At 41.9% G+C, this 16,414-nt stretch overlaps 1 protein-coding gene across 5 annotated transcripts in view; it reads left to right on the plus strand.

Moving 5' to 3' along the window:
• DDX42 (DEAD-box helicase 42) overlaps window positions 1–16,414 on the plus strand; it is a 62,379-nt gene that overhangs the window by 18,996 nt on the left and 26,969 nt on the right. For 2 of the 5 annotated variants that reach the window (XR_006607010.1, XM_045080896.1), the window contains exons 1-3: window positions 103–593; window positions 12,482–12,718; window positions 15,657–15,807. Coding sequence is in view for 3 of the 5 variants with exons in the window: in XM_045080896.1 (XP_044936831.1) it covers window positions 12,498–12,718; window positions 15,657–15,807 (372 nt within the window). In the remaining 2 variants the exon portion in view is untranslated. Of the gene's footprint in view, window positions 1–102; window positions 594–12,481; window positions 12,719–15,656; window positions 15,808–16,414 lie in introns of those variants that run through there. The other 3 variants (XM_004749175.3, XM_045080895.1, XM_045080897.1) reach the window with 3 other exon arrangements.

Here is a 16,414-nt window from a genome sequence, read left to right on the forward strand (position 1 = left end):
CCACATCGATCCCAGCCCTCTCCACTAGGGTTCAGTCAAGTTATCATCACTCTAAACTGGTGCTCCGGAAGCTAAAAGTGGCCATGCTCTGCGAGACCACGTGGCCAGAGGCATGCGGAGAAATGCTGCCTAGGTCGTATTTGCAAAGGACCAGAGTTTAGGGAGTCCACAATTTTATGTATATGTGGCTTCCGCCCAAGCCCCTTTCTTGGGATTTCTAGGCGGCTGTCATTGCTACGCTTTCTTCACCTAGGCCGACCTCCTGGGCTACGAGCACACCCCAACAGCAGTGTCCGCTGAGTGAGTGGTCTGTGAGGCGTTATGGAGCTTTAAGGTCCGGAGCCCGCTGCACCTTCCGGGAGCCGTAGCCCCAGGCCCCGCCCTTCGGCCCGCGCTCTCTGCACTGCGCATGTCAGCTTTGCGTTCCCCTCCCCCCCGGTCAGCAACGGGCCGAGAAGCGGCGGCGGCGGCGGCGGCGAAGGGGGCGGAGAGGAAGGAGCGCGGCGGACGCTGCCTGGACCGCGCGTACCCTGGCCGTGGGATTCTCTCCGCGTCGGCGGTAGTATCAGCTGCCGCTGCAGCGACAGCGGCAGGTCTGTGCGACGTGGGCGTGGGCTCGGGGTCGCTACCCCTTGGGGCCAATGGAAGTAACTGCGGGGCCTAGCGAGGACCAGGGAACCTCGGCCTCGCTTAACAAAAGAGCCTGCGGAGCCTCGGGGCACGGGCGGCGCAGGGGGCCGGGAGGGGTGGGTGTGCGAGGCAGAGGCCTCCAAGGGTCCTACCCAACCTCGTCGCCCTCCCACGACTCCCGCTTCTCCCGTAACTCTCATTGTGGCCCAGTTGGCGGCTTTCCGGAGGCGGCGCCCGCCCGCCCTGCTATGAAAGGGATTTGCAGGGTGCCGGGCTCCGAGTAGGGATATCCATAAGGAGGGTTCTGACCGAAGTCGGCAGCATTTGGCAGATGCAAGCCTCCAAATCAGGGGACCCGAGAGGTAAAAGTTGCCCAATCGAAAGACGGTATAAACGTAGTCAGTGATCTTTGTGCAACCTTGAGTACATCCCTGTTGTCGCACAAACTTTTTGCGGCCTATTTAAGAGCCTATCTGATGCGGGTAAATAATTTATATGGAGTTGCAAGCATACGCACCAGTAATATAAGGAGGAACTGTTGTGCTGGTCGAGAGTTTTGGGGAATTACAGCTTTCCACATCACCTTAGTGAAGCATTCCCTCTTTCCTCCTCACTCCTTTGGGTGGCCATTCAGTTTCCTTTGGCTGTATATTGTATTCTGTAAATGATGTTTCTGTGTGTATTCTCCATACGCACACCCTAGAGCTTCCAAAAGGTAGAGTTTATGTCTTAATCTGCTCTAACTTTTCAGAGCCAAGCCCAGTTCTGGCACATAGGAGGTGAGCAATAAGTATTTTATACAAAAATTAACTTTTTAAGATTTTCAGCGATGGTGGAAAAAAAGAAGCATGTTGTATTTTCTTTTACCTAGAAGGGGCATTATATGGTCTGATCTACAGTTCATTCGAGGAATTTTTTTTGTTGAGGTCTGCTGTGTGCCTGTTCCCCAGCACCTTCTATGTCTGTGACCCCTGCCCTCCTGAAACTTACTTTCTTTTTGGGGAAAGAGATAATAAATTATACTGTGTGTTAGAAGGTGATTACCGACTTAGGTTTAGGAAAAAAAAAAAAAAGAGGGATGGGAAGGTATTGCATTTTTAAATAGGGCAGGTAGGGTGGTATTTACAGACCAGCTGATATTTAAGCAGCCTAGAACGGGGTGAGGGAGTGAACCCACCAAGTATCAGGGAAAAGGAACAGTCCAGGCAGAAGGAACAGTGAGTGTAAAGACCTTGAAAAGGACAGTGGCCTGTTAAGAGGTATTGAAGAGCAGTGTGCTTTGGAGCATTGTGAGCAAAGGAGGAGGAGTAGGAGATAAGGTCAGGGAAGACCTGGGGGCGGGAACTCCAGAACAACCAGGAACTTTTAGGCTATTAGGAGGATTTCTCTTTATCTCTGCGCGAGGCTTTGAGCAGAGGAATGGGAAGATCTGACTTACGTTGTAATGATTTAGTGTAATTCATGGAAGAGTGCATTTGTTTTTATTTTAGATTTGTCAAATTCATAGAACCATCTTAGTTTCTTTAAGCTAACAGAGAGGAAAGAGATGCTTCCAGAATAAGTAGCCAGAATTTATTTGTATTTGGCTTTAGAAGAAAATGAAGTAATTCTGCGGTTGTGTACAGATTCTCATTAAAGAGCTGCCCAGTGTATAGTGTCTGAGATGTTTTCAAGGCAGATGAATAGATGCTAATCAGCTACCACCAGGACTTCCTATTCCAGAAACACAACTGATAAAGTAACATGGTTTTATAATCAGTTGTTTTGTAGTCCACTATTTTTAAAGGCATTAAGATCGTAGCTTATTTTCTACTATTGCCCAAAACATAAACTCTAGACAAATAATCTTTCTTATGTTCCATGTTTATTCTGTCTTTGCTTATTCTTCCTAGCCTTTGCTGTTTCTAGCTTTCTTCTGAAACTGTTTTCTTTCTTCATACTTCTCTAATTAGCTTGCATCTCCTGTGCCTAGCCTGGGGTTCTAGTTCTCTTATAAAGCCATCCCTACTTGTCAGCTCTTAATGATCTCGGACATCTTCAGTGTCATGTGGCACGTATGTGTGGGATCCGAGAGTTGAAAGAGATAAGTCTAGCTTGATACTCTCCATTTACTGGTGGAGAAACAGATTTTTGGAGAAATAATAATGGTAACTATGACGGCTAATACGTATTATGCACTTCTTTGTGCCTTGCACTTCTGTGTGCTAACCTTTCTTCTAAGTGTAATTTTGTAATTTCAGTTTTTCACACTCACCCTGTCAAGTAGGTGACATTCTTACCATCTCACTAGAGAAACCAAGTAACTTCCTGGGGTTCACAACAGGTTAGTGGCAAGGCTAGAGTTTGAACGTAGCCTCGCTCCGTAGTCTGTGATACTTTACTGTGCTGTTATGATTTTCTGCTAAATCATAGCATTTCAGTGCCTAGAACCATACCGAGTGGGACTTTATGCTAGCTCCTTGGCCAAGTCATAAATCTCCTTGGGACTCTTGCATACTGAATAAACAACGAGTACATACTGTGGAAAACAAAAGAGATTAAAAAAATAAGTCTGCTTCTTTACCTGTGAAACCTATAACTTAGAGTTGGAAAGAGGAAATTAGAACACAGATAGTAATGATGAAGTGTTGGGTGTTTTTTGTTGTTGTTGTTGTTTTTTAATTTTTATTTATTTATTTGAGAGAGAGACAGTGAGAGAGAGCATGAGCGAGGAGAAGGTCAGAGGGAGAAGCAGACTCCCCATGGACCTGGGAGCCCGATGTGGGACTCGAACCCGGGACTCTGGGATCATGACCTGGGCCGAAGGCAGTTGTCCAACCAACTGAGCCAGCCACGTGTCCCAGTGTTGCATGTTTTAAGACTAGAAAGAGAGTTTCAGAAATGAGCTACCACTTCTCCGGGGCATCATTCATGTCATAGTTCTAGGAGTTAGGCTTTCAAGGATAGGACTTTGGTAGATAGGTATAGTGAGAGATTGGTGGGAAAGGAATTCCGGTTATGGGAAGAGCGTTTACCAAAGTGCGTGGTTTTCTTGAAACACCAATGCGTGTGGGGAAACCCTGGGAGATAGGAATGGTGAAGTGTGTAGTGTTGGCACAGTGGAGAGTCTCATTCCAGCTTGATTGACCAAGTGGAGAACTGTTGAATTAAAGGGTATGACAGAGTGAGAAATGAGCTGCAGGAAGATTTGGGGCCAGGATCTGAAGGACCTGGAAGAAGGTTGTTGCTGAGCATACGAACGCTCACCACCCTTGGGTGTGACTTTCCCTACTTCCACAGTATTAACAAACCAAAAGAGGTGGAAATTTGTTTTCTCTTTTGCTACTTATGTTTGGCTATTACTTCATTATTTTGTGCTTTACCACATAGAGTCACTTCTCAGAGATGATGAAATATTTGCTGGTTTAGATGCAGCCTCTAGAAGTACATCAGCATGACTTTTCCGATAAAACAGACATTCTTAGGGGTGCTTGGGTGGCTCAGTCAGACAGGGATCTGCCTTTGGCTCAGGTCATGATCTCTGAGTCCAGTAGGAAGTCTGCCTCTCCCTCTTTCCCTCCTCCTCCCCACTCAGGCGCATGCATGCTTTGGCACTTGCGCGTGCTCTCTCAAAGATTTTATTTATTTGAGAGAGAGCTCACGTGAGGTGAGGGGCAGAGGGAGAAGCAAACCCCCCACTGAGCAGGGAGCCGGATGCGGGGCTCCATCTGGGACTCTGGGATCATGACCTGAGCCAAAGGCAGATGCTTAACCAACTGAACTACCCAGGTGCTCCAATAAATGAAATCTTTTTAAAAGGGCGGGGCATTCTTAAAACAGTAGAGTTGAGGGGGTGGAGTGTTACTTGTCAAATGTCAAATACCAAATTTCAGTCACTGCAGAGAGGCCTTACTTGTATTCTTTCTCTCTGTTAATAGCTTACCTCTTCTTGCTTGTCTTTTTCTGTTTTTGCTTTTGTTTTGGTAGCACTTTTAGTACTTGAGATTATGATTTGTTTTTTCTCCTGGACCAGGCTGAACTGAACTCTCTGAGGGCTGGGGCTGTGTCTGATTGTGTTACTCTATCCAAAGCGCCTAGAACAGTACCTGGCAAAATAGGCACTCAGTACATTTTGAATCATTGGTCACTCTGGTAATGGTATAGTGGCTGGAGAGTGGACTTGTTAGGAAATTATTTCTATAATGGAAATGGAAGTGGGAAGGAGAGGTGTCGCTCATAGTGTTGATACCTAAGAAAGTAGTTAGTGATCAGTATAAAACAATGTTATTATTAAGACCAAACTGGGGGGTGGGGGTGGCTGGATGGCTCAGTGGGTTAAAGCCTCTGCCTTTGGTTCAGGTCATGATCCCAGAGTCCTGGGATCGAGCCCCGCTCTCTGCTCAGCAGGGAGCCTGCCTCCTCCTCTCTCTCTCTGCCTGCCTCTCTGCCTACTTGTGACCTCTGTCCATCAGATAGATAAATAAAGTCTTAAAAACAAAAACAAAAAAACTTAGGTTGTTCGCTTTCTTTCTTTCTTTATTTTTTTAAAAAAGATTTTATTTATTTATTTATTTATTTGAGGGAGAAAGAGCATGAGAGGGGAGAGGTCAGGGAGAAGCTGACACCCCGCCGAGCAAGGAGTCAGATGCGGGACTCGATCCTGGGATTCCAGGATAATGACCTGAGCCAAAGGCAGTTATTTAACCAGCTGAGCCACCCAGGTGCCCCAGGTTGTTCTCTTTAAAGTATATGGTATCGAAATTTTGTTCATGCTTCTGTTACAAAGCTAATTCTCTTCAAATTAGAAATTTTAAAATGCAATCTTTTAAAGAGAAAAGGTAGTTGAATTTTTACAAATATGTTTGCATCTCAGAGCAGAGACTGAGGTCTAGACATCATTCTTCCCTCATAAAGTGGATGAAATAGCAGTGGGAAAACAGTGCAAATGGCTCTAATTCTTTAATTTTCATAATTTTTTGTTGTTTTTAAAATATACATACAAAACTGTCTTAAGTGTATAGTTCAGTGACATTGATTTTGTACACATTGTTGCGTTGCCATAACCACTGTAGCGTTCACAGAATTCTTTACCTTGTAAAACTGAACCTGTGTACCCATTAAATAATAACTCTCCATTCCTCTGCACCCCCAGGCCATGACAACCCATTCTTCTTTCTTTCTCTGAGTTTAACTGTTTTACCTCATGTAAGTGGAATTGTACGCTATTTGTCCTTTTTGACCGGCTTAATTCCTTAACATGATGCCCTCAAGTTTCATTCATGTTGTAGCATGTGTCAGAATTTCCTTCATTTTTAAGGCTGCATAATATTGTTGGGGTGTGTGTGTATAATAGTTTACTCATCCATCATGGACACTTAGGTTGCTTCTGTATTTTGGCTGTTGTGAATAGCACTGCTGAGATCATGGCTCAGCTCTCCCTGCTTTCAGTTATTTCGGGTGTATACCCAGATATGGAATTGCTGGGTCCTATGGTAGGTCTTTTTCATTTCTTCTTTTTTTGGGTCAGAGAACACAAGTAGAGGGAATGGCAGTCAGAGGGAGAAGCAGGCTCTCTGTTGAGCTGGGAGCCGGGTGTAGAACTCAATCCCAGGACCTTGAGATCATGATCTGAGCTGAAGGCAGACGCCTGACCTACTGAGCCACCCAGGTGTCCCTCATATGGTAGTTCTGTGATTAATTTTTTGAAGACCCGCCTTAATATACTGTTTTCCATAGTGGCTGAGCCATTTTAAATTCCCACCAGCATTATTCAGGGTTCCAGGTTCTCCACATCCTTGGCAACATTTGTTTTTTTCTGTTGTGTTGTTTTTTTTGTTCGTTTTTGGTTTTTTTAGTAGTCCTCCTAATGAGTGAGGAGCTGTAGTTTTCGTGTACATTTCCCTAATGATGAGTGATGTCCAGCACCTTTTCATATGCTTATTGGCCATTTATATATCTTTGGAGAAATGTCTGTTCAGGTACTTTGCCTATTTTTAAATGGATCGTTTGAGATTTTTTTGGTTGTTTGGTATTTTTCAGGAAGTCTGTGAACTTCACCTGGGTGTGGAAGCCATGCGGTGATTTTATAAGCACTGAAGTTAGTTGTTGTTTTTGCCTTTTCTTGTCAATATGAGAAGTGATTATGGAGGCAGAGGTGAAATTTCAGAGCTGTTTGATAGGAGTTTGCCAGCTTGGTAGGAAAGGTGTAGCAGGCATATTATTGTTATCTAAGAGAAGGCTTAGAAGCACGCACATGGCTAAGACCAAATAAAGGGAGCTTTGAGAAGACCCATAAATAGCAGGAATATAGCTAGTTTTTTAATATGCTCACTATATTTCTTTTTTGATAAACTGTTTACTGGATGTCTCATCTCCAAACAATGATTGCTTAGAGAATGCAAATTAACTTTAGTAGCCTAAACAGAGAAGGGGTGGTCATCCTTATTATTATTATTTTTTATTTTTTATTATTTTTTTAAGCATACAACCATAGGGTTGCCTGGGTGGCTTAGTTGGTTAAGCCACTGCCTTTGGCTCAGGTCATGATCCCAGGGTCCTGGGATCGAGTCCTACATCAGGCTCCTTGCTCAGCAAGGAGCCTGCTTCTCTCGTTGCCTCTGCCTGCTTGTGTGTACTCTCTCTCACTGACAAATAAATGAATAAATAAAATCTTCTAAACATACAACCATAAAGATTAGGTTGGCTCTCTTTTGCTTGTTATATCAGTTATAATCCCCCAAACCTCTGTGATGGTCAAGGGTCTGTAGCCATGCACATACATAGTATAGCGTACATAGTCCAGTAGGAAGGATTATTGTCAAGAGTAAAGAATTAATGGTGCAGTGAGGATGATAGGCTTAGATTTCATGAGGAAGGCTGGATGGCAAGGTTTATAATAATGGAAGATGATGGCTTTCACAAATACTGTGGTGAATTTTGAAAAGCCTGAGTGCATTATATTTATTCATCCAACAAAAAACGTTTGATTCCTATACTCACAATAGGTTCAAAGGATTCAGTGCTGGACAGAACACACAAAGGCCCTGGCCTCATGGAGCTAGCATTCTAGTCAGTGTGGTATTATGGAAAGTGCAGTTGTTTGGCCTGGCTAGAGGCAGTAGATTAGCGAAAATGGGCAGTGAGTTCTAGATCAACTAGTGAAGGCTCGAGGATTCTAAAGTGTTTGATCTTTTGGGTGACCCATTTCTCAGAAGAGTAAAGAAAAAGGTTTTGTGTATTTTGGATCTTGTTCCCTCTGAAAGCCATTGACTCTTACCTGCCTAAAATCACACTACCTGCCTATTTGTAGCAGAAAGTAAACTTTTAACACCAAGTATGTGATTTGGTGCTTTTGTAATTTGAGGCCTCTGATTTTATTAGGTCTAATTTATGTCTATGCCCATCCTTTTCTCCTATCCAGTATCTTATTTTCTTCAGTGTCCTCCTCAGGACCTCTGTCTTAGGATTTGCCTTTCATCCTACATCTTCAGTTTTTGTATCTCTGTTGGCTTTTCCTCTTTAGCATATAAACATGCTTATGTTTCCTTTCTTTCCTTTTTTATTTTTTAAAAGATTTTATTTATTTATTTATTTATTTATTTAAAGATTTTATTTATTTATTTGACAGAGATCACAAGCAGGCAGAGAGAGAGGAGGAAACCGCTCCCTGCTGAGCAGAGAGCCTGATTCAGGGCTCGATCCTGGGATCATGACCCAAGCTGAAGGCCGAGGCTTTAACCCACTGAGCCACCCTGGTGCCCCTAAAGATTTTATTTATTTATTTGACAGAGAGCGAGCCAGAGAGCACAATTTGTGGGGAAGGGGATGGCAGAGGGAGAGGGAGAAGCAGACTCCCCTGCTGAGGAGGGAGCCCAATGCGGGACTTGGTCCCAGGACCCTGGGATCATGATCTGAGCCAAAGGCAGATGCTTAACCAGACTGACTGAATTACCCAGGTGCCCGGCTTCTTTCTTAACAAACAAAATCCTAGTCAGCATCTCACTCTTTCAGTCCTATCGTTGGTATAAAGCTTAGAAAGTAATCTTTACTCCTTGTGACCTAGTCTTACTGTCTACCACTTACCGGTCACTCCTCAACCCTGCCCCTACTATTCCTTTGAAACTCTTGCCCTGATGACTTCCTGGTTGCATATCCCAACAGAGACCGTTTAAGTTCTGCTCTTCCGGCATCTCTTTAGTTTTTAACTTCGGACAATTCTTTCTGCCTATAAAACTTGCCGCACCTTCTGTGCCACTATTCCCCACTGTTCTCCCTCCCTCCTCTCCTTCTCAGGCGGCCGTGTGAGCTTCTCTTTCCCTGCCCATTCCTAAGGATTACGTACTCTAACATTTTGTCCTGCTCGTTTTCTCACTCTCTGTGCCCTCTCTCTGCCGGCTTATCTACCCCAGAAACCTCAGATGCAGGTGCGTTATATCAAATCTACAGCTCCATCACAGACCCTTCTCTGCACTTATAGACCCACCCTGGCATCTTTCCTTGGCTCTTCCATCTCATGTTCTAACCCGTTTATCTGGGCCCTGCCTGTCTTTCTGAACATGTGTTCTAGAACTTTCCTAGATGTCCTGCTGAACTCTAGCTGCATGGCGCTATTTCTAGTTCTCTTTGGTGATACTTTTCTTCAGTCGAAAATGCCCTCCTTTCACACTTCTATCCTGGTCCAATACCTCTTCAGATTTTAAAACTGAAAACTGTGTCATCTCCAGAAAAACTGTCTTCCCAACTCATCCTGGGTTCATACCCCTTTCCTGGGCCACCATTGAGCACATTCGGTGCAATACCTCTGCCACAGCATATTGTGTTGGTTTTTTAGCTGTTTTTAAACCACACCTTGAACCCCTTCAGAATGGGACTGTATTTTTTAGTATATAAGTGCCCAGCTCCTAATACGTCTGATAGTCCTCAGCAAGCTTTCAGCAAACCACTGAGTTCTCCTGCTAGGAGATTGTTCATGTGATTCTTAAAATCTACCCAAACTTAAAGGGTGTTTTTCCATTGTTCTTTGTCTATCTTCTGATTTCTATGGCTTATTTATTAGCCCCTCATGATACTTTATATACACTAGGAAAAATATTTAAATTCAGATTCATCATTTTTGTTGTTTAGGAGCAGCTGTTGTAAAGTCAGGTTCACACATTGGTTAAGCAATACTACCAGATGCTAGAGTTTTCTTGCTTGTAAATGTTCTTACTAAATCTTACCTCATTAGAATCATGTTGATTCTCTTTAAGGGATTCTTGAAGAAAGCAGGAGATGGTCTTAAATTCAAGCAAACTAGTACTTACTAAGTACTTATTTTAACCACGTGAAACTTTAATGGAAGGTCCAAAATGATTAAGGACATCTTCCCCCACCCCCAAAGACATTCCCTACCTGTAACTATGGGCGAAGATTGACTCAGCATAAATGAGTTTTAGTATTAAGTAGACTGAACTAAATGCTGCATGATAACAGTTGAAACACAACCTGTAAGGTATATATGGGGAGGGGCACAGAACCAGAAAAGTAGAGCATGTTCATCGTTTTCCAACAATGTTGTAGTGTGAAAAGCAGCTTTGGGAACTCTTTTCCCCATTGGCTTCAGAATCCATTATAAACACATTGTTCTTTTTAATGGTGAACCTTAATACAAGGAAGAAAGTAAAAATGAAATAACTGCTATTAACATTCTGATAAACAGCTTTCCAGATCTGTGTGTCTAACCATACTGTTATATTGAATGACATTGAATCATGCCACCCACCTGGTTTTATGCCCTTTTATTCAGTGTGTATAGGGCACTTCTCCATAAACGGAAATAGTAGTTAAGATTTTAAAACTTAGACTGCATAGTCCCTTCGGTTAAGCAATTACATTTTGCAAAGTGATTCTCTCAAGCCCTACCTTGGGCTCCCTGCTGAGCCAGGAGCCGCCTCCTCCCTCTCTCTGCCTCTGCCCTACTTGTGCCCTCACACACTCTTGTCTCTCACTTGCTCTCATATACATAGAATCTTTTTATATTTTTAAGTAAAATCTTTTAAAAAAAGAAAAAGAAAATTGATCCTAAAGAAGTAACTACGGGTATGTGCAAAGATTCAGCTATGTGATATGTTTCACAACATTATAAAACGGTAGTGGAGGGGGGCGCCTGGGCATCTCAGTTGAGTGTCCCGACTTTGGAGTTTGGCTCAGGTCATGATCACAGGGTCCTGAGAGCAAGCCCTGTGTAGGGTTCCGCATTCAGTATGGAGTCTGCTTGAGATTCTCTCTCCTTCTGCCCACCTCCCCACTTGTGCTCTCTCTAGCTCTCGAAAATATTTTTTTAAAAAACGCTTTAGGGGCACCTGGGTGGCTCATTTGGTTGGGCGTCTGCTTTTGGCTCAGGTCGTGGTCCCGGGGTCCTGGGATCGAGCCCGGCATCTGTCTCCCTGCTTGGCGGGGAGTCTGCTTCTCCCTCTGCCCCCCACCCCCTTCTCTCTGTCAAAAATAAAAAAAATAAAATCTTTGGGGGAAAAAAACCTTTAAAAAATAAAAATAGTGGTGGAGAAATGTATTTGTTGACATTTAAAGATGTTTATAGTGTATCATTAGGTGAAGAAATTGGTAACTAAAACAATACATATAGTATGGTTTCAGTTTTGTTTTTAAATTTGTGTATACACATAGTGTAGAAGAAATAACAACAGATACCAAAATTATATATCTAGGAGAGGAAATTTCAAGTAGTTTTAAATTTTGTTGCTTTTTGCTCTCTGGTCTTCCTGCTTTTCTATTAAACTTAGGTAGCTTGTGTCATTAAAAAGGGTTTTTTGGGGCCAAGACTAGTAAGTATTGTTTTTAAAATGATTTGATCAGTGCTCAGGAAATTTCTTTGCACTTTTTAACCATAGTCTGAGTACTTTAGGCAACATGAATCATTTTTTCTTCCTGGCTAGTGTTCTAGTGGGCATTTTCCAATAAACACACAGCTTGTGAGTACCCTTCAGAGACAATTGCATAGATACTGTCTACAAATAACTGATCTTTCAGATTTTGATTCTTTCATTCTTCTGGTGTCATTACCAAAGGATAATCTTTCATTTTGGGACAGTTTTGCTAATAGCACCTCAGTCTCTGTGACAGCAAACACTACATTATATTGTAGTTGTAGGTTTTTATTTGAGGGAGGGCGTTTGGTCATCTATTTTCCTGGTAGACTATAATATAAACTTCTTGGGAACAAATATTAAGAGATTAAGTCTTTTCATCTTCGTATCTTTAGTTGCCTGACAGAAGCCTAGCACTCATCAGATCCTCAAAATATTTGTTGTCTTTTGAGTATTTTTGGTGGCTTAAAGATGTTAAATTCACAGTCAAATCCTTTTGAAGGGGGTGATGTTAAATACTACACTCCTGTTTAGATTGTGATCCTAAAAAATGAGTAATTCTTCAGTGTTTTTAGAAAATTTGACTGTTCTTTTGGGGTTGGCATATCACATAGCTGAAGTACAAAGTTAAGTAGTTTTTTGTTTTTGAGTGTTTTCTTAGGATTTATTATTTTAGAGAGAGAGTGCATAGAAGTGTGGGGAGGGCAGAGGAGGAGGAAGAGACAGTCCTCAAGCAGACTGCACTGAGTACAGAGCCTGACGTGGGACTCAATCCCAGGACCCTGAGATCATCAGACTAAGAGACGGACACTCAAAACACCTGAGCCACCCAGGTGCCCCCCAAATTAAATAGTTTTGAGAGGCAAAGGTTTAAAATGAATTGTAGGCAGAAGTTGGAAGAGACATAAAAAATTTACTTTATTCATAAAGTTAAATTTATTATTAGTGTATTTTTAAAATATACACTAATTAAAGTTAAATTTATTCTTAGTGTATTTTTTTCCTTATAGATCAGCCATTGACACCATGAACTGGAATAAAGGTGGCCCTGGAACCAAAAGGGGATTTGGCTTTGGAGGTTTTGCTATTAGCGCTGGAAAGAAGGAGGAACCCAAACTCCCACAGCAGTCCCACAGTGCCTTTGGGGCAACCAGCTCTTCTTCTGGATTTGGAAAGTCAGCTCCACCACAGCTCCCTTCTTTCTACAAAATTGGATCTAAACGGGCCAACTTTGATGAAGAAAATGCGTAAGTGGTAATTCTGGTAGTTTAGCCAAGGGTGGGCTTTGAGATACTCACTCATTCTATCAACAGAAATTGAGGTAAAGAAACCATTTGTTTCCTGAATAATAATATGATTTCTTTAATTTCTTATCTCACTGAATTATATTGTCCCTAATAATAAGTTAAATAATAAGTTAAATTGTTGAGTTTATTCATTTGTAAGGAACATAATGCTTGTGTGCTTGCTTACTTCTTTCCTTGTTCCAGAAAAAGATATGAGGCTATTGAAACCTAAATATGACTGAAGAGTTTTATTTTATTTTATTTTTAAAGATTTTATTTATTTATTTGACAGACCGAGATCACAAGAAGGCAGAGAGGCAGGCAGAGAGAGAGAGGAAGCAGGCTCCCTGAGAGCAGAGAGCCCAATGTGGGGCTCGATCCCAAGACCCTGGGATCATGACCTGAGCCAAAGGCAGAGGCTTTAACCCAGTGAGCCACCCAGGTGCCCCCGACTGAAGAGTTGTAAATAGTATGGGTTTTTGATGGCTTTTGCTGAAGTCTTTTACTGACCCCATGGAAGTTGTTTTGTGACACAGGCAGTTGTCACAACTGGTAGAGACGCAGTTTGTCAACAGCCAGGTCTTAAGACAATTATGTTGTGACATCTTATAGTGGGGGGAAAAAATCTACTCGGGTTATTGCCCAGAGTTCTCAGGAAACAAAATTACCTTTTTTAACTTGAGTATCTGATAGGGTAGTAGTTATAAAAAGATAAGGTTTGAGGGTTTGAGCTCTAATTCCTTTTCTTTTCTTTTCTTTTTTTTTAAAGATTTTATTTATTTATTTGACAGAGAGAGAGATCTCACAAGAAGGCAGAGCAGCAGGCAGAGAGAGTGGGGGAAGCAGGCTCCCCGCTGAGCAGAGGGCCTGATGCGGGGCTCGATCCCAGGACCTGAGCTGAAGCCAGAGGCTTAACCCACTGAGTCATCCAGGCGCCCCTGAGCTCTAATTCTTAAAGATGATAATTTCTTTGCTGTGTGTGCAGAAATCTCTGACTGCTATTATTTCCAACCCAGTTGTGAAAAGTTGAGTTGGTGTTTTTGTTTGTTTGTGGGGTTTTTTGTTTGTTTGTTTGTTTGTTGTTTTTAATTAAGAGCTCAAGATGGGACACATAGTGGCATTTTTAAAGGCTTGTATGTTGCAGGGATTAAAATACAGAAGTAGATGTTTAAGGTTTAGCAAAGTCAAGGATCATTATTCTAGAGAGCAGCTTAGCAGTTCAGGGATACTTCTTCTTTTGCTAAATGAAACTTATATAAATGAGTATGTATGTATGTGTAGCAGATGATAGTTGTTAGAGCTTTTATTTTTTTATTTTTTTAAGATTTTATTTATTTATTTGACGGACAGATCACAAGTAGGCAGAGAGGTAGGCAGAGGGAGAGGGAGAAGCAGGCTCCCCACTGAGCGGAGAGCCCGATGCAGGGCTCCATCCCAGGACCCTGGGATCATGACCTGAGCCGAAGGCAGAGGCTTTAACCCACTGAGCCACCCATGCACCCCAGTTGTTAGAGCTTTTAAAATAATTCCTATGAAGACCTGAAATGCTTTAAAATTTTAAGCTGTGTTTGTTTTTTAGTTAATATTTGGTTGTTAGTATTTTATTTAATTTTGAGATATGGTCTAAATAGTGTTTTTGTTTTTAGTTTATAAAGAGCTATGAAGTTGTCTTTTCTGAATATTTAAGAAGTGTGGGGAATGATTTTGGATTGAGCATTTATTATTATAATTATTCTCTTAAAGATTTTATTCATTTATTTGACACAGAAAGAGATAGTAAGAGAGGGAACACAAGCAGGGAGAGTTAGAGGGGGAGAAGCAGGCTTCCCGCTGAGCAGGGAGCCCAATGTGGGGCTCAACCCAAGGACCCTGGGAACACAACCCAAGCTGAATACAGACGCTTAAAGACTGAGCACCCCTGGATTGAGTATTTATTCTTAATCCTTGAAGTTTTCTGTCAGTCCTCAGAAGGTAGTCCAGAACTTCTGAAAAAAAGTCCCTAGCCATATGAATATATTGCTGAAATTTTTTTAAGGATTATAAAGAAAGGGGCGCCTGGGTGTCTCAGTGGGTTAAAGCCTCTGCCTTCAGCTCAGGTCATGATCCCAGGGCCCTGGGATCCAGCCCCACATTGGGCTCTCTGCTCATCAGGGAACTTGCTTCCCCTTCTCTCTCTCTCTGCCTGTTTCTCTGCCTACTTGTGATTTCTGTCTGTCAAATAAACAAATAAAATTTTTTAAAAAAAGGATCATAAAGAAAAAATATTTATACATATATACAAAGGTGGTTTTTTTCCATAGCATACTTCCTTTAGTATTTGCTCTATCTGTTCAACAGTGATATATGAAGTTTTTACTGACAACTCATCCCTTTTAACAGAACTGGAAATGTGATTTGAATGTGACTGCTTGTTTGGGTTTTGTTGTTGTTGTTTTTTTTGTTGGTTTTTTTTGTTTGTTTGTTTGTTTGTTTGTTTTGCAATATTAGAATTTTGCGTGTATTAAACAATAATAGTTCATTTGCCAAAGCCTGGAGGTCTCTAACATGTATAGTTAAGATCTCTTATTAGTAACATATATACAGCATAATAATTTCTGTTAAAGAATTCACCGACCCCAGGGACGCCTGGGTGGCTCAGTTGGTTGGACGACTGCCTTCTGCTCAGGTCATGATCCCGGAGTCCCGGGATCGAGTCCTGCATCGGGCTCCCAGCTCCCTGGGGAGTCTGCTTCTCCCTCTGACCTTCTCCTCGCTCATGCTCTCTCACTGTCTCTCTCTCTCAAATAAATAAATAAAATCTTTTAAATAAATAAAAAAGAATTCGCCGACCCCAAATTAAACGTTCACTTTACCAGTCATGCCTCTTAATTTTCAGATATATGTATTTTTAAATTTTCAGATATTTTGAAGATGAGGAAGAAGACTCTAGCAATGTTGATTTACCTTACATTCCTGCTGAAAACTCGCCTACCCGCCAGCAGTTCCATTCCAAGCCAGCAGATTCTGACAGCGATGATGATCCCTTGGAGGCGTTCATGGCTGAAGTGGAGGCAAGTATCTAGGCTGTTTGTTAAGCTGCAGGAGTTAGAATAGATCAAATTAGTGTTTCAGTCATTCAGAATTTGGTTTTTGCCCTCTCTTTGGAGAATTTTGCTTTCATACTCTATAGTTTCCTAATTTTTAAATTAATTTATCAGAAAGCACAAGTAGGCGAAGCAGCGGGGAGAGGGAGAAGCAGGCTCACCATCAAGCGGGGAGCCCAGCACAGGGCTCAGTCCCAGGACCCTGGGATCTTGACCTGAGCTGAAGACAGTCACTTAATGACTGAGCCACCCAGGCACCCCTCAGACTCTATAGCTTCTTAAACATATGTCCACATGCCTTGTAGTATTTTCAGAGATGATTGGTGCCTAGAAGTTTGAATAGTGACCCTTGGACAAGGGTAGTTCAAGATTTGTATGCGTGTGTTTTAATATTTCTTTGTCTATTTTTACATGGAATGAATATTACCTTCTTCAGTATAGCATTAAAGGCAGTTAAACTTCTAAAAAGTTCAGAAAGGCAATTAAACTTCTAAAAACTTGCTAAAATTATGAATTCTGTGTTCTATACTTTTAATATTTGTTTTAATATTTATTTCTTATTACCAACATTATC

The sequence above is a fragment of the Mustela putorius genome, unplaced genomic scaffold, assembly GCF_011764305.1.
Source record: "Mustela putorius furo isolate JIRA1106 unplaced genomic scaffold, ASM1176430v1.1 tig00000487_pilon_pilon_pilon, whole genome shotgun sequence".
NCBI classification, from domain to species: domain Eukaryota; kingdom Metazoa; phylum Chordata; class Mammalia; order Carnivora; family Mustelidae; genus Mustela; species Mustela putorius.